The following is a 21,404-nucleotide window of genomic DNA, read 5'->3' on the forward strand; positions in this document are numbered from 1 at the left end:
TGTCTTAACGACCGTTCCACAGGTGCATGTTCATTAATTGTTTATTGTTCATTGAACAAGCATGGGAAACAGTGTTTAAACCCTTTACAATGAAGATCTGTGAAGTTATTTTGATTTTTACGAATTATCTTTGATAGACATGGACGTCTCTTTTTTTGCTGAGTTTAGTAGGAATTTAGAAACAAAAACAGAGTAATGAACTGATCAACGGGACTTTAATGAGGACCAGCCAAAGTTCTGATACAGGATGCCGTGGTATTAAAACTGTCACCAGTGATACAATGCCTGGTGTTATGGCAGACGGCATCCAGAGGTACAGTGGGGGGAAAAAGTATTTGATCCCCTGCTGATGTTGTACGTTTGCCCATTGAGAAAGAAATTATCAGTCTATAATTTTAATGGTAGGTTTATTTGAACAGTGAGAGACAGAATAACAAAAAATCCAGAAAAACGCATGTCAAAAATGTTATAAATTGATTTGCATTTTAATGAGGGAAATAAGTATTTGACCCCCTCTCAATCAGAAAGATTTCTGGCTCCCAGGTGTCTTTTATACAGGTAACGAGCTGAGATTAGGAGCACACTCTTAAAGGGAGTGCTCCTAATCTCAGTTTGTTACCTGTATAAAAGACACCTGTCCACAGAAGCAATCAATCAATCAGATTCCAAACTCTCCACCATGGCCAAGACCAAAGAGCTCTCCAAGGATGTCAGGGACAAGATTGTAGACCTACACAAGGCTGGAATGGGCTACAAGACCATCGCCAAGCAGCTTGGTGAGAAGGTGACAACATTTGGTGCGATTATTCGCAAATGGAAGAAACACAAAAGAACTGTCAACCTCCCTCGGCCTGGGGCTCCATGCAAGATCTCACCTCGTGGAGTTGCAATGATCATGAGAACGGTGAGGAATCAGCCCAGAACTACACAGGAGGATCTTGTCAATGATCAAGGCAGCTGGGACCATAGTCACCAAGAAAACAATTGGTAACACACTACGCCATGAAGGACTGAAATCCTGCAGCGCCCGCAAGGTCCCCCTGCTCAAGAATACATATACATGCCCGTCTGAAGTTTGCCAATGAACATCAATGATTCAGAGGACAACTGGGTGAAAGTGTTGTGGTCAGATGAGACCAAAATGGAGCTCTTTGGCATCAACTCAACTCGCCGTGTTTGGAGGAGGAGGAATGCTGCCTATGACCCCAAGAACACCATCTCCACCGCCAAACATGGAGGTGGAAACATTATGCTTTGGGGGTGTTTTTCTGCTATGGGGACAGGACAACTTCACCGCATCAAAGGGACAATGGACGGGGCCATGTACCATCAAATCTTGGGTGAGAACCTCCTTCCCTCAGCCAGGGCATTGAAAATGGGTTGTGGATGGGTATTCCAGCATGACAGTGACCCAAAACACACGGCCAAGGCAACAAAGGAGTGGCTCAAGAAGAAGCACATTAAGGTCCTGGAGTGGCCTAGCCAGTCTCCAGACCTTAATCCCATAGAAAATCTGTGGAGGGAGCTGAAGGTTCGAGTTGCCAAACGTCAGCCTCGAAACCTTAATGACTTGGAGAAGATCTGCAAAGAGGAGTGGGACAAAATCCCTCCTGAGATGTGTGCAAACCTGGTGGCCAACTACAAGAAACGTCTGACCTCTGTGATTGCCAACAAGGGTTTTGCCACCAAGTACTAAGTCATGTTTTGCAAATATTTATTTCCCTCATTAAAATGCAAATCATTTTATAAATTTTTTTACATGCGTTTTTCAGGATTTTTTTGTTGTTATTCACTGTTCATATAAACCCACCATTAAAATTATAGACTGATAATTTCTTTGTAAGTGGGCAAACGTACAAAATCAGCAGGGGATCAAATACTTTTTTCCCCCACTGTATAAGTGGCTGCTGCAATCTGGTAAATGGTGTCACCACAATCAAGAACTGGCAGGAAAGTTGACTGTACAATCTGCTTCCTGCTATTTAGGGAGAGGCAATATCTATTTCTAAAAAAGAAGCCCACTTTACATTTTTGCTTTTTAACAAGCTCATAAATATGTAGTCCATCTGAAACATTCTTGCTAGAACTACAGAACAACATGTATTCAGTCTTGCCTGCATAACGTTTTAAACCATCCAGGGCTTTCTGTATGGTAACAAGGTCAGATTACAGCTCTAACAGCCTGGTCAACAGTTGAGGCAACGGCACACAAGTGTTGTCTGCATACAGATCAATATTAGTTCAAAGATAGACAGATATTAAAAGCATCACAAATGTCAATTTTGTCTAGAATGGAACCAGAGGCTGTCAGAACCAGCTGGGACAACGAGAGGGTGGATGGGTCCAGAGGCTGTCAGAACCAGCTGGGTAGGATGGGTCCAGAGGCTGTCAGAACCAGCTGGGACAACGAGGGGGTGGATGGGTCCAGAGGCTGTCAGAACCAGCTGGGTAGGATGGGTCCAGAGGCTGTCAGAACCAGCTGGGACAACGAGGGGGTGGATGGGTCCAGAGGCTGTCAGAACCAGCTGGATAGGATGGGTCCAGAGGCTGTCAGAACCAGCTGGGACAACGAGGGGGTGGATGGGTCCAGAGGCTGTCAGAACCTACTGGGTAGGATGGGTCCAGAGGCTGTCAGAACCTGCTGGACTGAAGGACTGCCAATCAGATGTAGAATCAGTCAGTCTAGCCATAGCTACATTTCTTTCTTGTAATTTCTCAGACAATTCATGTGTGAACCAAGGATTACGTCAGTCTTTTACATGTTTATCTGCAACAGAACAGGGAAATAAAACTATTAAGGGCCTGAGTCAGTAATAGATGACAACCCAGTCACTAACTCATCTCAGACAAAAAATGCTGCTCATTAAAATTCCTAAAATGTCTTTGTATTAATGCGGAGTTAGATTTAGGTAGTTTAACATCTCTTAAACAGGCAAATATCCCACTGGAATAATATCTAAGAGAGAAGCTTGTTTAGGGTGTTTAAAGTTGGTTTTGTTATCAGCGGCGTTAGATTTAGGTAGTTTAACATCTCTTAAACAGGCAAATATCCCACTGGAATAATATCTAAGAGAGAAGCTTGTTTAGGGTGTTTAAAGTTGGTTTTGTTATCAGCGGCGTTAGATTTAGGTAGTTTAACATCTCTTAAACAGGCAAATATCCCACTGGAATAATATCTAAGAGAGAAGCTTGTTTAGGGTGTTTAAAGTTGGTTTTGTTATCAGCGGCGTTAGATTTAGGTAGTTTAACATCTCTTAAACAGGCAAATATCCCACTGGAATAACATCTAAGAGAGAAGCTTGTTTAGGGTGTTTAAAGTTGGTTTTGTTATCAGCGGCGTTAGATTTAGGTAGTTTAACATCTCTTAAACAGGCAAATATCCCACTGGAATAATATCTAAGAGAGAAGCTTGTTTAGGGTGTTTAAAGTTGGTTTTGTTATCAGCGGCGTTAGATTTAGGTAGTTTAACATCTCTTAAACAGGCAACAGGACAATGGTCACTGAACTCATAGGCAAATATCCCACTGGAATAATATCTAGAAGAGAAGATTTTTTTAGGGTGTTTAAAGTTGGTTTATCAACGGAGTTAGATTTAGCTCAGTACAAATATCTTTCAGCTTATCAGATACTGGCGTCAACCAATCCAGATTCAGATCACCCACTATCAGTATTTCAGATTGATCAAAGTTAGACAGCAGGTCAGACGATTTGCTAAGAGCCCATATGAAGGCCGAGGGAAGGCGATAAACTCCCACCAGCGTCAAATAGGCCCACATACAGGACTAGACATTCACATTGCTTAGGGACAGAAGTGGTGATGGACACATAAACATTTAGGACTAGACATTTAGGGACAGAAGTGGCGATGGACACATAAACATTTAGGACTAGACATTTAGGGACAGAAGTGGTGATGGACACAAACATTTAGGACTAGACATTTAGGGACAGAAGTGGCGATGGACACAGAAACATTTAGGACTAGACATTTAGGGACAGAGGTGTTGATGGACACAGAAACATTTAGGACTAGACATTTAGGGACAGAGGTGTTGATGGACACAGAAACATTTGGGACTAGACATTTAGGGACAGAGGTGTTGATGGACACAGAAACACAGAAACATTTAGGACTAGAGGTGGTGATGGACACAGAAACATTTAGGACTAGACATTTACATTTTAGTCATTTAGCAGACGCTCTTATCCAGAGCGACTTACAGTAGTGAATGCATACATTTCATAAATTTTTCCTCCCGTACTGGTCCCCCGTGGGAATCGAACCCACAACCCTGGCGTTGCAAACACCATGCTCTACCAACTGAGCCACACGGGACTTAGGGAAAGAAGTGGTGATAGATACAGAAACATGTCAATTGCTCTTTATGTACACTGAACAAAAATATAAAACTGTATGCATTCACTACTGTAAGTCGCTCTGGATAAGAGCGTCTGCTAAATGACTAAAATGTAAATGTAAAATAAAACACAACATGTAAACTGTTGGTCCCATCTTTCATGAGCCGAAATAAAAAATCAAAGACATTTTCCACACGCACAAGAAGCTTATTTCTCTCCAATGTTTTGCACAAATTTGTTTACATCCATGTTAGTGAGCATGCCAAGATAATCTATCCACCTGACAGGTGTGGCATATCAAGAAGCTGATTAAACAGCATGATCGTTACACAGGTGCACCTTGTGCTGGGGACAATAAAATGGCACATTAAAATGTGTAGTTTTGTCACAACACAATGCCACAGATGTGTCAAGTTCAGGGAGCGTTCAACTGGCATGCTGACTGCAGGAATGTCCACCAGAGCTGCTGCCAGAGAATATAATGTGCTGGGGGGTGCTGAGGAGTATTTCTGTCTGAAATAAAGCCCTTTTGTGTGGAATAACGTATTCTGCACCTGGCTCCCCAGTGGGTGGGCCTATGTCCTCTCAGGCCCACCTATGGCTGCACCCCTGCCCAGTCATGTGAAATCAATAGATTAGGGCCTAATGAATTTATTTCAATTGACTGATTTCCTTATATTGACTCTAACTCAGTAAAATCTTTGAAATTGTTGCATGTTGCGTTTATATTTTTTGTTCAGTATATGACCACATCCCCTCCTATACCAACTCTATCAGATCTAGAAACAGAACAGATACCCATCAGAGCATAGACTACTTCATGTACACTACCAGTCAAAAGTTTGGACACACCTACTCATTCAAGGTTTTTTCTTTATTTTGACTATTTTCTACATTGTAGAATAATAGTGAAGACATCAAAACTATAAAATAACACAATCATGTAGTAACCAAAAAAGTGTTAAACAAGTCAAAATATATTTGAGATACTTCAAAGTAGCCACCATTTGCCTTGATGACAGCTTTGCACACTCTTGGCATTCTCTTAACCAGCTTCACCTGGAATGCTTTTCCAACAGTCTTGAAGGAGTTCCCACATATGCTGAGCACTTGTTGGCCGCTTTTCCTTCCCTCTGCTTCCAACTCAACCCAAACCATCTCAATTAGGTTGAGGTCAGGTGATTGTGGAGGCCAGGTCATCTGATGCAGCACTCCATCACTCTCCTTCTTGGTCAAATAGCCCTTACACAGCCTGGAGGTGTGTTGGGTCATTGTCCTGTGATAGTCCCACTAAGCGCAAACCAGATGGGATGGCGTATCGCTGCAGAATGCTGTGGTAGCCATGCTGGTTAAGTGTGCCTTGAATTCTAAATAAATCACAGACAGTGCCACCAGCAAAGCAAAGCAACCACACACTATTGCACCTCCTCCTCCATGCTTCAAGCTGGGAACCATACATGCGGAGATCACCCGTTCACCTACTCTGCATCTCACAAAAGACATGGCGGATGGAACCAAAGATCAAACATTTGGACTCATCAGACCAAAGGACAAATTTCCACTGGTCTAATGTCCATTGTTCGTGTTTCTTGGCCCAAGCAAGTCTCTTCTTCTTATTGGTGTCCTTTAGTAGCGGTTTCTTTGCAGCAATTCGACCACGAAGGCCTGATTCATGCAGTCTCCTCTGAACAGTTGATGTTGAGATGTGTCTGTTACTTAAACTCTGTGAAGCATTTATTTGGGCTGCAATCTGAGGCTGGTAACTCTAATGAACTTATCCTCTGCAGCAGAGATAACTCTGGGTCTTCCTTTCCTGTGGCGGTCCTCTTGAGAGCCAGTTTCATCACTGCCCTTGATGGTTTTTGCGACTGCTCTTGAAGAAACTTTCAAAGTTCTTGAAATGTTCCGTATTGACTGACCTTCATGTGTTAAAGTAATGGACTGTCGTTTCTCTTTGCTTATTTGAGCTGTTCTTGCCCTAATATGGACTTGGTCTTTTACATAGGGCTATCTTCTGTATACAACCGCTACCTTATCATAATATGTACTCTATTGTCAAAATCTAACTTCTGGCATTTACATGATTGTTATGTTCAACAGGTAACACCCTACTAGAAAATACCATGGGTTTGGCTTGAATTAGAATAAATACAAGATTGTCTAGAACTGAACCATTGGGCCGATGTCTCGAACTATGCTCTGAATACCCTAGACGGCGCTGGAGAAGATGGCTGATGTTTTACATGCTCCTAACCGATTGTGTTTTTCTGTTCTTTTTTTTGTGTTGTTGGTAATTTATTTTTTTACTTATTTTGTACATAATGTTGCTGCTACAGTCTCCTATGATCTAAAATAACTTCTGGACATCAGAACAGCGATTACTCACCACGAACTGGCAGAAGCTTTTTTTTCCTTTAACGAGTCCGATGAGAAGGACATACTGCTTTCCCGGGAACAGGCCCAAATCCCCGTCATTTGCGTGAAGAGACGACAGCGAAAAAGAGGACGGAGGTCGGGCTGCCTTCTGAGGTCGGGCTGCCTTCTGAGAATTCGTAGGCGATCGAATAAACCCCCCCTGCCTTCCATTCTACTAGCTAACGTGCAATCATTGGAAAATAAAATCGACGACCTACGAGTGAGATTAAACTACCAACGGGACATTAAAAAAAGTCGTAGCTGAACGATGACATTATCATACGCTGTATCGGCAGGGTAGAACAGCAGCGCAGCGTCTGGTAAGACAAGGGGTGGTGGACTATGCATATATGTAAACAACAGCTGGTGCACGATATCTAAGGAAGTGTTTTGATTTTGCTCGCCTGAGGTAGAGTATCTCATGAAACTACCTAGAGAGTTTTCATCTGTATTTTTCGTAGCTGTCTACATACCTCCACAGACCAATGCTGGCACTAAGACCGCACTCAATGAGCTGTATTCCGCCATAAGCAAACAGGAAAACGCTCACCCAGAGGCGGCACTCATCGTGGCCACGGACTTAAATGCAGGGAAACTTAAATCTGTTTTTACCAAATTTCTATCAGCATGTTAAATGTGCAAAAATTCAAGACCACCTTTACTCCACACACAGAGACAGAGACATGTACAAAGCTCTCCTCCATTTGGCAAATCTTATAATTCTATCCTCGTCGGATGTGGCAGGGCTTATAAACTATTACAGGCTACAAAGGGAAGCACAGCCGAGAGCTGCCCAGTGACACAAGCCTACCAGACGAGCTAAACTACGTCTATGCTTGCTTCGAGGCAAATAGCACTGAAACATGCATGAGCGCACCAGCTGTTCCGGACGACTGTGTGTTCGCGCTCTCCGCAGCTGATGTGAGCAATACCTTTAAACAGGTCAACATTCACAAGGCCGCAGGGTCAGACGGATTACCAGGATGTGTACTGCGAGCATGGGACATGTTCAACCTCTCCGCTCTCCCTGTCTGAGTCTGTAATACCACCATAGTCCCTGTGCCCAAGAACACTAAGGTAACCTGCCTAAATGACTACCGACCTGTAGCACTCACGTCTGTAGCCATGAAGTGCTTTGAAAGGCTGGTCATGGCTCACATCAACACCATTATCCCAGAAACCCTAGACCCATTCCACTTTGCATACCGCCCTAACAGATCCACAGATGACGCAATCTCTATTGCACTCCACACTGCCCTTTCCCACCTGGTCAAAAGGAACACCTATGTGAGAATGCTATTCATTAACTACAGCTCAGCGTTCAACACCATAGTGCCCTCAAAGCTCATCACTAAGCTAAGGACCCTGGGACTAAACACCTCCCTCTGCAACTGGATCCTGGACTTCCTGACGGGCCGCCCCCATGTGGTAAGGGTAGGTAACAACACATCCGTCACGCTGATCCTCAGCACAGGGGCCCCTCAGGGGTGCGTTTTCAGTCTCCTCCTGTACTCCCTGTTCACTCATGACTGCACGGCCAGGCACAACTCCAACACCGTCATTAAGTTTGCCGATGACAACGACGAGACCTGGCCGGGTGGTGCCAGAATAACAACCTATCCCTCAACGTAATCAAGCCAAAGGAGGTGAATGTGCACTACAGGAAAAGGAGGACCGAACACGCCCCCATTCTCATCGACGGGGCTGTAGTGGAGCAGGTTGAGAGCTTCAAGTTCCTTGGTGTCCACATCCCCAACAAACTAGAATGGTCCAAACACACTAAGACAGTCGTGAAGAGGGCACAACAAAACCTTTTCCCCCTCAGGAGACTGAAAAGACTTGGCATGGGTCCTGAGATCCTCAAAAGGTTCTATAGCTGCACTAGAGAGCATCCTGACTGGTTGCATGACTGCCTGGCAACTGGTCGGCCTCCAATCGCAAGGCACTACAGAGTAGAGGTCAACCGATTATGATTTTTCAACGTCGATACCGATTATTGGAAGACCCAAAAAAAGCAGATACCGATAAATCAGCCGATTTTTATTTATATATATATATATATATATATATATATATATATATATATATATATATATATATATTTGTAATAATGACAATTACAACAATTCTGAATGAACAATGAACACGTATTTTAACATAAGCTTGGCGGGTTTCATTATCTTTAAAGTCAAATTGAAATTAGTGTCAAGTTGATCTGAAACATGGGATATCCAATTTAAGTTAAAATACCCAATCACAATTAGTTCAGACTTCAGAAAGGGTTTTAAATGATCACCAATCCTACCAAACGCCTCTGCCTTAGCAGATGGAGGGCTTGGACCAGGACCAGGTTGGAATGACAGCTGCAGCAGATGGACAGCTTGGACCAGGACCAGGTTGGAATGACAGCTGCAGCAGATGGACAGCTTGGACTAGGACCAGGTTGGAATGACAGCTGCAGCAGATGGACAGCTTGGACTAGGACCAGGTTGGAATGACAGCTGCAGCAGATGGACAGCTTGGACTAGGACCAGGTTGGAATGACAGCTGCAGCAGATGGACAGCTTGGACCAGGACCAGGTTGGAATGACAGCTGGAGGGCGGTACACTGCAGCAACAGATGGACAGCTTGGACCAGGACCAGGTTGGAATGACAGCTGCAGCACAGGGTCAGGGACACTGCATGACTCCACATTACCAACGCTGCCTCAACACGGGGTCAGGGGCACTGCATGACTCCACATTACCAACGCTGCCTCAACACGGGGTCAGGGGCACTGCATGACTCCACATTACCAACGCTGCCTCAACACGGGGTCAGGAGCACTGCATGACTCCACATTACCAACGCTGCCTCAACACGGCGTCAGGGGCACTGCATGACTCCACATTACCAACGCTGCCTCAACACGGGGTCAGGGGCACTGCATGACTCCACATTACCAACGCTGCCTCAACACGGGGTCAGGAGCACTGCATGACTCCACATTACCAACGCTGCCTCAACACGGCGTCAGGGGCACTGCATGACTCCACATTACCAACGCTGCCTCAACACGGGGTCAGGGGCACTGCATGACTCCACATTTGTCACGCTGATCCTCAACACTGGGGCCCCTCAGGGGTGCGTGCTCAGTCGCCTCCTTTACTCCCTGTTCACCCACGACTGCATGGCCAAGCACTACTCCAACACCATCATCAAGTTTGCTGACGACACGCCAGTGGTAGGCCTGATAACCGACGACGAGACAGCCTACAGTGGAGGTCAGTGACCTGGCAGTGTGGTGCCAGGACAACCACCTCTCCCTCAACGTCAGAAAGGAGCTGATGGTGGATTACCGATGACAAACACTTTCACTCTTCACACACGCTGTTGCTACTCTGTTTATAATATATCACTTTACCCCTACCTACAGTTGAAGTCGGAAGCTAACATACACCTTAGCCAAATACATTTAAACTCAGTTTTTCACAATTCCTGACATTTAATCCCAGTAAAAATTCCCTCTCTTAGGTCAGTTAGGATCACCACTTTATTTTAAGAATGTGAAATGTCAGAATAATAGTAGAGAGAATTATTTATTTCAGCTTTTATTTCTTTCATCACATTCCCAGTGGGTCAGAAGTTTACATACACTCAATTAGTATTTGGTAGCATTGCCTTTACATTGTTTAACTTGGGTCAAACATTTCAGGTAGCCTTCCAAAAGCTTCCCACAATAAGTCCACAAGCTTCCCACAATACATTTTGGCCCATTCCTCCTGACAGAGCTGGTGTAACTGAGTCAGGTTTGTAGGCCTCCTTGCTTGCACACGCTTTTTCAGTTCTGCCCACAAATGTTCTATAGGATTGAGGTCAGGGCTTTGTGATGGCCACTCCAATACCTTGACTTTGTTGTGCTTAAGCCATTTTGCCACAACTTTGGAAGTATGCTTGGGGTCATTGTCCATTTGGAAGATCCATTTGCAACCAAGCTTTAACTTCCTGACTGATGTCTTGAGATGTTGCTTCAATATATCCACATCATTTTCCTGCCTCATGATGCCATCTATTTTGTGAAGTGCACCAGTCCCTCCTGCAGCAAAGCACCCCCACAACATGATGCTGCCACCCCCATGCTTCACGGTTGGGATGGTGTTCTTCGGCTTGCAACCTCCCCCTTTTTCCTCCAAACTTTACGATGGTCATTATGGCCAAACAGTTCTATTTTTGTTTCATCACACCAGAGGACATTTCTCCAAAAAGTACGATCTTTGTCCCCATGTGCAGTTGCAAACCGTAGTCTGGCTGGCGGTTTTGGAGCAGTGGCTTCTTCCTTGCTGAGCGGCCTTTCAGGTTATGTCGATATAGGACTCATTTTACTGTGGATATAGATACTTTTGTACCTGTTTCCTCCAGCATCTTCACAAGGTCCTTTGCTGTTGTTCTGGGATTGATTTGCACTTCTTGCACCAAAGTACGTTCATCTCTAGGAGACAGAACACGTCTCCTTCCTGAGTGGTATGACGGCTACGTGGTCCCATGGTGTTTATACTTGCATACTATTGTTTGTACAGATGAACGTGGTACCTTCAGGCATTTGGAAAGTGATCCCAAGGATGAACCAGACTTGTGGAGGTCTACAATTCTTTTTCTGAGGTCTTGGCTGATTTCTTCTGATTTTCCCATGATGTCAAGCAAAAAGGCACAGAGTTTGAAGGTAGGCCTTGAAATACATCCACAGGTACACCTCCAATTGACTCAAATGATGTTAATTAGCCTATCAGAAGCTTCTAAAGCCATGTCATCATTCTCTGGAATTTTCCCAAGCTGTTTAAAGGCACAGTCAGCTTAGTGTATGTAAACTTCTGACCCACTGGAATTGTGAGACAGTGAATGGTAAGTGAAATAATCTGTCTGTAAATAATTGTTGGAAAAATGACTTGTGTCATGCACAAAGTAGATGTCCTAACCGACTTGCCAAAACTATAGTTTGTTAAACTCTCTGGGCTAGGTGGGACGCTTGCATCCCACCTACTCAACAGCCAGTTGAATCCCGTGGCGCGTTATTCAAATACCTTAGAAATGCTATTACTTCAATTTCTCAAACATATGACTATTTTACACCATTTTAAAGACAAGACTCTCGTTAATCTAACCACACTGTCCGATTTCAAAAAGGCTTTACAACAAAAGCAAAACATTAGATTATGTCAGCAGAGTACCCAGCCAGAAATAATCAGACACCCATTTTTCAAGCTAGCATATAATGTCACATAAACCCAAACCACAGCTAAATGCAGCACTAACCTTTGATGATCTTCATCAGATGACAATCTTAGGACATTATGTTATACAATACATGCATGTCTGTTCAATCAAGTTCATATTTATATCAAAAACCAGCTTTTTACATTAGCAGGTGACTAGCATGTGACTAGCATTCCCACCGAACACTTCCGGTGAATTTACTAAATTACTCACGATAAACGTTCACAAAAAACATAATTATTTTAAGAATTATAGATACAGAACTCCTCTATGCACTCGATATGTCCGATTTTAAAATAGCTTTTCGGTGAAAGCACATTTTGCAATATTCTAAGTAGATAGCCCGGCATCACAGGTCTAGCTATTTAGACACCCAGCAAGTTTAGCATTCACCGAAGTCAGATTTACTATAAGAAAAATGTTATTACCTTTGCTGTCTTCGTCAGAATGCACTCCCAGGACTTCTACTTCAATAACAAATGTTGGTTGGGTCCCAAATAATCCATAGTTATGTTCAAACAGCGGCGTTTTGTTCGTGCGTTCAAGACACTATCCGAAGGGTAAATAAGGGTTACGAGCATGGCGCATTTCGTGACAAAAAAACTCTAAATATTCCATTACCGTACTTCGAAGCATGTCAACCGCTGTTTAAAACCTGTTGGGGATAGAGGGCAGTATTGAGAATTTTGAAAAAAATATGTGCCCATTTTTAACTGCCTCCTACACCAACTCAGAAGCTAGAATATGCATATTATTGTTCAGGTTTGGATAGAAAACACTCTGAATTTTCTAAAACTGTTTGAATGGTGTCTGTAAGTATAACAGAACTCATATGGCAGTCAAAACCCTGAGACAAATTCTGACAGGAAGTGGATACCTGATGTGTTGAATTACCTTTAAGCCTATGCCATTGAAACACACAGGGGCTTATTAATCGTTGAGCACTTCCTATGGCTTCCACTAGATGTCACCAGTCTTTACAAAGTTGTTTGAGTCTTCTACTGTGAGAACTGAACGAACAACAGCCTTGGAACGGTGGTGGCCGACAAGACTCTGGCGCGCGAGTTTATGTTGGGTACTCTCGTTCCAATACGTTTTAAAAGAGAATGCAATCGTCCACCTTGAATATTATTCATGTTCTGGTTGAAAAAGGCCCTAATGATTTATGCTATACAACGTTTGACATGTTTGAACGAACGTAAATATTTTTTCTCCCCTCTTTCATGAAGAGAAGTCCGGCGGGCTTAGATCATGTGCTAACAACACGGAGCTTTTTGGACATAAATTATGAGCTTTTTCTAACAAAACTACATTTGTTATGGACCTGGGATTCCTGGAAGTGACATCTGATGAAGAGAATCAAAGGTAATGGATTATTTACATAGTATTTTCGATTTTAGATCTCTCCAACATGGCGGTTAGTCTGTATCGCAAAGCGTATTTTTCTGGGCGCAGTGCTCAGATTATTGCAAAGTGTGATTTCCCAGTAAGGTTATTTTTAAATCTGGCAATCCGGTTGCGTTCAAGAGATGCAAATCTATAATTCTTTGAATGACAATATAATATTTTACCAATGTTTTCGAATAGTAATTATTTAATTTGTTGTGCTGATTTGACTGGCGGTATTGAAGGGAAAAGATTTCCTCAACATCAACGCCATAGTAAAACGCTGTTTTTGGATATAAATATGAACTTGATAGAACTAAAAATGCATGTATTGTCTAACATAATGTCCTAGGAGTGTCATCTGATGGAGATTGTCAAAGGTTAGTGCATAATTTTAGCTGGTTTTCTGCTTTAGGTGACGCGTGTCTTTGCATTGACAAAACATTACACAGCTATTTTCAATGTACTGTCCTAACATAATCTAACTTTATGCTTTCGCCGTAAAGCCTTTTTGAAATCGGACAACGTGGTTAGATTAAGGAGATGTTTATCTTTCAAAGGGTGTAAGATAGTTGTATGTTTGAGAAATTTGAATTATGACATTTAATTGTTTTCAAATTTGGCGCTCTTGATATTTCACCTGTTGTTGATAGGGTGTACCAGGGGTGGGACGCTTGCGTCCCACATAGCCCATAGAGGTTAAAATCAATTTTTATGCCACGTTTCTCGTAAAAAAACGATAATATTCCGACCGGCAAAGCCTGTTTACATTCAACGAGAGAGAAAGTAAAAGCATGCTATCCCCTCATGCACGAGCCTCGTCTAATGGCCCTCTGATAGAGCACTTGCCAAACGCGCTAGTGTGTTTCAGCCTGGGCCTTGAATTACGTCATTCAGCTTTTTCCCGGGTTCTGAGAGCCTATGGGAGCCGTAGGAAGTGTCACGTTACAGCAAAGATCCTCAGTCTTCAATAAAAAGAGCCAAGATGGACAACAACTTGTCAGACAGGCCACTTCCTGGTCAGAATCTTCTCAGGTTTTTGCCTGCCATACGAGTTCTGTTATACTCACAGACACCATTCAAACAGTTTTAGAAACTTTAGGGTGTTTTCTATCCAAAGCCAATAATTATATGCATATTCTAGTTACTGGGCAGGAGTAGTAACCAGATTAAATCGGGTACGTTTTTTATCCGGCCGTGTAAATACTGCCCCCTATCCCCAACAGGTTTTAACAAGAAATTTGTGGAGTGGTTGAAAAACGAGTTTTAATGACTCCAACCTAAGTGTATGTAAATTTCCGAATTCAACTGTACATGTACATATTACCTCCACTACCAACACTGCTGCTACTCTGTTTATAATGTCACTTTACCCCTACCTACATATTACCTCAACTACCTGGTACCCCTGCACATTGACTCTGCATTTTTGGGAAAGGGCTCGTAAGCATTTTACAGTCACGTCTACACCGTTGTATTTGGGGCATGTGACAAATAACATTTGATTTGACTTGATTTGCGTGGTGCCAGTCAAGTTGAAATAGGCTTTACATCGCCTGTCACATCACGATGTCGTCACCATGGATATCTGACTGTATGGTAATATGGTGTTGTTACCGTGAGTTCCTGTAGCTGGTCTGGTTCGTAGAGCTGGTTCGAGACTGCCTGGGCCAGGAAGGCATCCAACTCATGTCTCTGTAGAATACCACCACCTGGCCACTGCATCATATACCTGAAGAACATCACACACACACACACACACACACGTTAACCTCACTAGGGTAGGGGGCACTATTTTCACCTCCGGATGAAAAGCGTGCCCAAAGTAAACTTCCTGCTACTCAGGCCCAGAAGCTAGGATATGCATATAATTAGTAGATTTTGATAGAAAATACTCTAAAGTTTCCAAAACTGTTAAAATAATGTCTGTGAGTATAACAGAACTGATATGGCAGGCAAAAACCTGAGGAAAATCCATCCAGGAAGTGGGCTTTTAAAAAAAAATTTTTTTTATATTGAATGCCATTACAGTATCCATTGACTTAGGACTCAAATTGCACTTCCTATGGCTTCCACTAGATGTCAACAGTCTTTAGAAATTGTTTCAGGCTTGTATTCTGAAAAATGAGGGAGTAAGACCAGTCTGAATGAGTGGACCCTGCAGTGTCCCAGAGGTTTTTCATGCGCACGACCGAGAGCACGCCTTTCTTGTTTTCCTTTTATATTGACAAAGCTTTTGTCCGGTTGAAATGTTATTAATTATTATGACTAAAAACAACCTGAGGATTGATTATAAACATCGTTTGACATGTTTCTATGAACTTTATGGATACTATTTGGATTTTTCGTCTGTTGTGACTGCGTTTGAGCCGGAGGATTACTGAACAAAACGGAGGTCTTTGGATATAAAGAGGGACTTTATCGAACAAAACGAACATTTATTGAGTAAATGGGAGTCTTGTGAGTGCAACCATATGAAGATCAAAGGTAAGTGATTAATTTTATCACTATTTCTGACTTGTGTATCTCCTCTACTTGGCTGGTAACTGTTTGTAATGATTTGTCTGCTGGGCGCTGTTCTCAGATAATCGTATGGTATGCTTTCACCATAAAGCCTTTTTGAAATCTGACACCGAGGTTAGATTAACAATAAGTTAATCTTTAACCTCTCTTGGGTAGGGGGCAGTATTTTGACGTCCGGATGAAAAGCATGCCTGTAGTAAACTGCCTGCTACTCAGGCCCAGAAGGTAGGATATGCATATTATTAGTAGATATGGATAGAAAACACTGAAGTTTCTAAAACTGTTTGAATGATGTCTGAGAGTATAACAGAACTCATATGGCAGGCAAAAACCTGAGAAAAAAATCCAACCAGGAATGTGGAAATCTGAGGTTTGTAGTTTTTCAAGTCTCTGTGGGGTCATTTTGCACTTCCTAAGGCTTCCACTAGATGTCAACAGTCTTTAGAACGTTGTTTCATGCTTCTACTGTGAATGGGGAGAGAATAAGAGCTGTTTGTATCAGGTGTCCCAAAATAAGGCATGAGTTCAGTCACACGCGCAGCCTTGGGAGCGAGCTGAGTTCCTCTTCATTCCTAAAGAGAAAGGAATTGTCCGGTTGGAATTTTATTGAAGATTTATGATAAAAACATCCTAAAGATTGATTCTATACATTGTTTGACGAACTGTTTCTACGAACTGTAATGTAACTATTTTGACTTTTCGTCTGGACTAACACGCGAACAAAATGGAGGTATTTGGACATAAAGATGAACTTTATCAAACAAAACGAACATTTATTGTGGAACTGGGATACCTGGGAGTGCATTCCGATGAAGATCATCAAAGGTAAGTGAATATTTATAATGCTATTTCTGAATTTTGTTGACTCCAACATGGCGGGTATCTGTATTGCTTGTTGTTGTCTGAGCGCTGTACTGAGATTATTGCAAAGTGTGCTTTCGCTGTAAAGCTTTTTTGAAATCTGACACAGCGGTTGGATTAAGGAGAGGTTTATCTATAATTCTGTGCTTAAAACTTGTATCTTTTATCAAAGTTTATGATGAGTATTTCTGTAAATTGATGTGCTCATTCACCGCAGGTTTTGGAGGCAAAACATTACATTTAAGTCATTTAGCAGACGCTCTTATCCAGAGCGACTTACAAATTGGTGCATTCACCTTATGATATCCAGTGGAACAACCACTTTACAATAGTGCATCTAAATCTTTTAGGGTGGGGGTTAGAAGGATTACTTTATCCTATCCCAGGTATTCCTTAAAGAGGTGGGGTTTCAGGTGTCTCCGGAAGGTGGTGATTGACTCCGCTGTCCTGGCGTCGTGAGGGAGCTTGTTCCACCATTGGGGTGCCAGAGCAGCGAACAGTTTTGACTGGGCTGAGCGGGAACTGTGCTTCCTCAGAGGTAGGGAGGCGAGCAGGCCAGAGGTGGATGAACGCAGTGCCCTTGTTTGGGTGTAGGGCCTGATCAGAGCCTGAAGGTACGGAGGTGCCGTTCCCCTCACAGCTCCGTAGGCAAGCACCATGGACTTGTAGCGGATGCGAGCTTCAACTGGAATCCAGTGGAGAGAGCGGGGTGACGTGAGAGAACTTGGGAAGGTTGAACACCAGACGGGCTGCGGCGTTCTGGATGAGTTGTAGGGGTTTAATGGCACAGGCAGGGAGCCCAGCCAACAGCGAGTTGCAGTAATCCAGACGGGAGATGACAAGTGCCTGGACTAGGACCTGCGCCGCTTCCTGTGTGAGGCAGGGTCGTACTCTGCGAATGTTGTAGAGCATGAACCTACAGGATCGGGTCACCGCCTTGATGTTAGTGGAGAACGACAGGGTGTTGTCCAGGGTCACGCCAAGGGTCTTAGCACTCTGGGAGGAGGACAAAAGGGAGTTGTCAACCGTGATGGTGAGATCATGGAACGGGCAGTCCTTCCCCGGGAGGAAGAGCAGCTCCGTCTTGCCGAGGTTCAGCTTGAGGTGGTGATCCGTCATCCACACTGATATGTCTGCCAGACATGCAGAGATGCGATTCGCCACCTGGTTATCAGAAGGGGGAAAGGAGAAGATTAATTGTGTGTCGTCTGCATAGCAATGATAGGAGAGACCATGTGAGGATATGACAGAGCCAAGTGACTTGGTGTATAGTGTGAATAGGAGAGGGCCTAGAACAGAGCCCTGGGGGACACCAGTGGTGAGAGCACGTGGTGCGGAGACAGATTCTCGCTGCGCCACCTGGTAGGAGCGACCTGTCAGGTAGGACGCAATCCAAGCGTGGGCCGCGCCGGAGATGCCCAGCTCGGAGAGGGTGGAGAGGAGGATCTGATGGTTCACAGTATCAAAGGCAGCAGATAGGTCTAGAAGGATGAGAGCAGAGGAGAGAGAGTTAGCTTTAGCAGTGCGGAGAGCCTCCGTGACACAGAGAAGAGCAGTCTCAGTTGAATGCCTAGTCTTGAAACCTGACTGATTTGGATCAAGAAGGTCATTCTGAGAGAGATAGCAGGAGAGCTGGCCAAGGACGGCACGTTCAAGAGTTTTGGAGAGAAAAGAAAGAAGGGATACTGGTCTGTAGTTGTTGACATCGGAGGGATCGAGTGTAGGTTTTTTCAGAAGGGGTGCAACTCTCGCTCTCTTGAAGACGGAAGGGACGTAGCCAGCGGTCAAGGATGAGTTGTTGAGCGAGGTGAGGTAGGGGAGAAGGTCTCCGGAAATGGTCTGGAGAAGAGAGGAGGGGATAGGGTCAAGTGGGCAGGTTGTTGCGCGGCCGGCCGTCACAAGACGCGAGATTTCATCTGGAGAGAGAGGGGAGAAAGAGGTCAAAGCACAGGGTAGGGCAGTGTGAGCAGGACCAGCGGTGTCGTTTGACTTAGCAAACGAGGATCGGATGTCATCAACCTTCTTTTCAAAATGGTTGACGAAGTCATCCGCAGAGAGGGAGGAGGGGGAGGAGGATTCAGGAGGGAGGAGAAGGTCGCAAAGAGCTTCCTAGGGTTAGAGGCAGATGCTTGGAATTTAGAGTGGTAGAAAGTGGCTTTAGCAGCAGAGACAGAAGAGGAAAATGTAGAGAGGAGGGAGTGAAAGGATGCCAGGTCCGCAGGGAGGCGAGTTTTCCTCCATTTCCGCTCGGCTGCCCGGAGCCCTGTTCTGTGAGCTCGCAGTGAGTCGTCGAGCCACGGAGCAGGAGGATAGGGGACAGAGAGGATAGGGGACAGAGAAAATCAAAGGATGCAGAAAGGGAGGAGAGGAGGGTTGAGGAGGCAGAATCAGGAGATAGGTTGGAGAAGGTTTGAGCAGAGGGAAGAGATGATAGGATGGAAGAGGAGAGAGTAGCGGGAGAGAGAGAGCGAAGGTTGGGACGGCGCAATACCATCCGAGTAGGGGCAGAGTGAGAAGTGTTGGATGAGAGCGAGAGGGAAAAGGATACAAGGTAGTGGTCGGAGACTTGGAGGGGAGTTGCAATGAGATTAGTGGAAGAACAGCATCTAGACAGATGAGGTCAAGCGTATTGCCTGCCTTGTGTGTAGGGGGGGAAGGTGAGAGGGTGAGGTCAAAAGAGGAGAGGAGTGGAAAGAAGGAGGCAGAGAGGAATGAGTCAAAGGTAGACGTGGGGAGGTTAAAGTCACCCAGAACTGTGAGAGGTGAGCCATCCTCAGGAAAGGAACTTATCAAGGCGTCAAGCTCATTGATGAACTCTCCAAGGGAACCTGGAGGGCGATAAATGATAAGGATGTTAAGCTTGAAAGGGCTGGTAACTGTGACAGCATGGAATTCAAATGAGGAGCTAGACAGATGGGTCAGGGGAGAAAGAGAGAATGTCCACTTGGGAGAGATGAGGATTCCAGTGCCACCACCCCGCTGGCTCGATGCTCTAGGGGTATGCGAGAACACGTGGGCAGACGAGGAGAGAGCAGTAGGAGTAGCAGTGTTATCTGTGGTAATCCATGTTTCCGTCAGCGCCAGGAAGTCTAGGGACTGGAGGGTAGCATAGGCTGAGATGAACTCAGCCTTGTTGGCCGCAGACCGGCAGTTCCAGAGGCTGCCGGAGACCTGGAACTCCACGTGGGTCGTGCGCGCTGGGACCACCAGGTTAGAGTGGCAGCGGCCACGCGGTGTGAAGCGTTTGTATGGCCTGTGCAGAGGGGAGAGAACAGGGATAGACAGACACATAGTTGACAAGCTACAGAAGAGGCTACGCTAATGCAAAGGAGATTGGAATGACAAGTGGACTACACGTCTCGAATGTTCAGAAAGTTAATAAGATTTTCGCAACGTAAGCTTGACTAAAATGCTAGCTAACTAACACTAACACTACACTAATCAAGTCGTTCCATTGTAATGTAATAGTTTCTACAGTGCTGCTAGTCGGTAGAGGTTGGCTATTATACAAAAGCAACTTTGTAGCTAGCTAACATAACACTAATCAAGACGTTCCTTTGTAATGTATTTAGTTTCTACAATGCTGCTCGTCGGTAATAGTTGGCTAGGTATGGAACAATGGCGTCGCGGGGGACGGAAATAGCTGGCTAGCTAACCTCGATAATTACTAAACTACACAATTATCAAGCTATGACAAAGACAACTATGTAGCTAGCTAGCTAACACTGCACTAGTCAAATCGTTCCGTTGTAATGTATTAGTATCTACAGCGCTGCTAGTCGGTAACGGTTGGCTAGCTAGCAGTGGGTTTGATGACTAGGTGTGTTGACTAAGTCTGGAGTCTGGACAAGGCTTCGTGTCGCGGCTGGCTAGCTAACCTCGATAATTACTCTAAACTACACAATTATCTTAGATACAAAGACAGCAAAGAAACCTATGTAGCTAGCTAACTAACACTAACACTAAACTAATCAAGTCGTTTCGTTGTAATGTAATAGTTTCTACAGTGCTGCTAGTCGGTAGAGGTTGGCTAGCTAGCAGTGTTGACTACGTTAGGAGGACGAAAAAATAGCTGGCCTCGATAATTACTCTAATTACTCTAAACTACACAATTATCTTTGATAGCTAAGAAAAATTGCTCAGATCAAACAAACCAAACCGTTGTAATGTAAAGAAGTGTAATATTACCTGTGGAGCGAAGCGAAGTGCGACTGCTCGCTCCGGACATTTCTGAACATTACACGCCAATGTAAAATGGGGTTTTTGGATATAAATATGAACTTTATTGAGCAAAACATACATGTATTGTGTAACATGAAGTCCTATGAGTGCCATCTGATGAAGATCATCAAAGGTTAGTGTGGGAGAAAAGTATCCGTGCTGAAGGAAGGAAAGACATAAATACATTAGCTATGGGAAGAGAAGATTGACAGCTGGTTCTAAGTAAGGCAACAGGCCATTAGGGGCCACATAATGGCCGGACAAGCTGATGTATGGCCGGACAGACGAACCCAAGTTGAGTAAACAAGGCCCCGAATACATTTAGAATGGCCAAGGAGAGGGTCACACGGGAAAGGATGGCAGTAACATAACCAAACATAAGCATGTA

The 21,404-nt window shown here is 44.1% G+C and overlaps 1 protein-coding gene across 1 annotated transcript in view; it reads right to left on the reverse strand.

Annotated features, from left to right (window-relative positions):
- LOC115168797 (constitutive coactivator of PPAR-gamma-like protein 2) overlaps positions 1–21,404 on the reverse strand; it is a 113,487-nt gene that overhangs the window by 17,996 nt on the left and 74,087 nt on the right. Inside the window, exon 11 of the mRNA XM_029724352.1 lies at positions 15,029–15,143. Within this exon, the coding sequence (XP_029580212.1) occupies positions 15,029–15,143 (115 nt within the window). The remainder of the gene's footprint in view (positions 1–15,028; positions 15,144–21,404) is intronic.

This window comes from Salmo trutta, chromosome 30 (genome assembly GCF_901001165.1).
Source record: "Salmo trutta chromosome 30, fSalTru1.1, whole genome shotgun sequence".
NCBI classification, from domain to species: Eukaryota; Metazoa; Chordata; class Actinopteri; order Salmoniformes; family Salmonidae; genus Salmo; species Salmo trutta.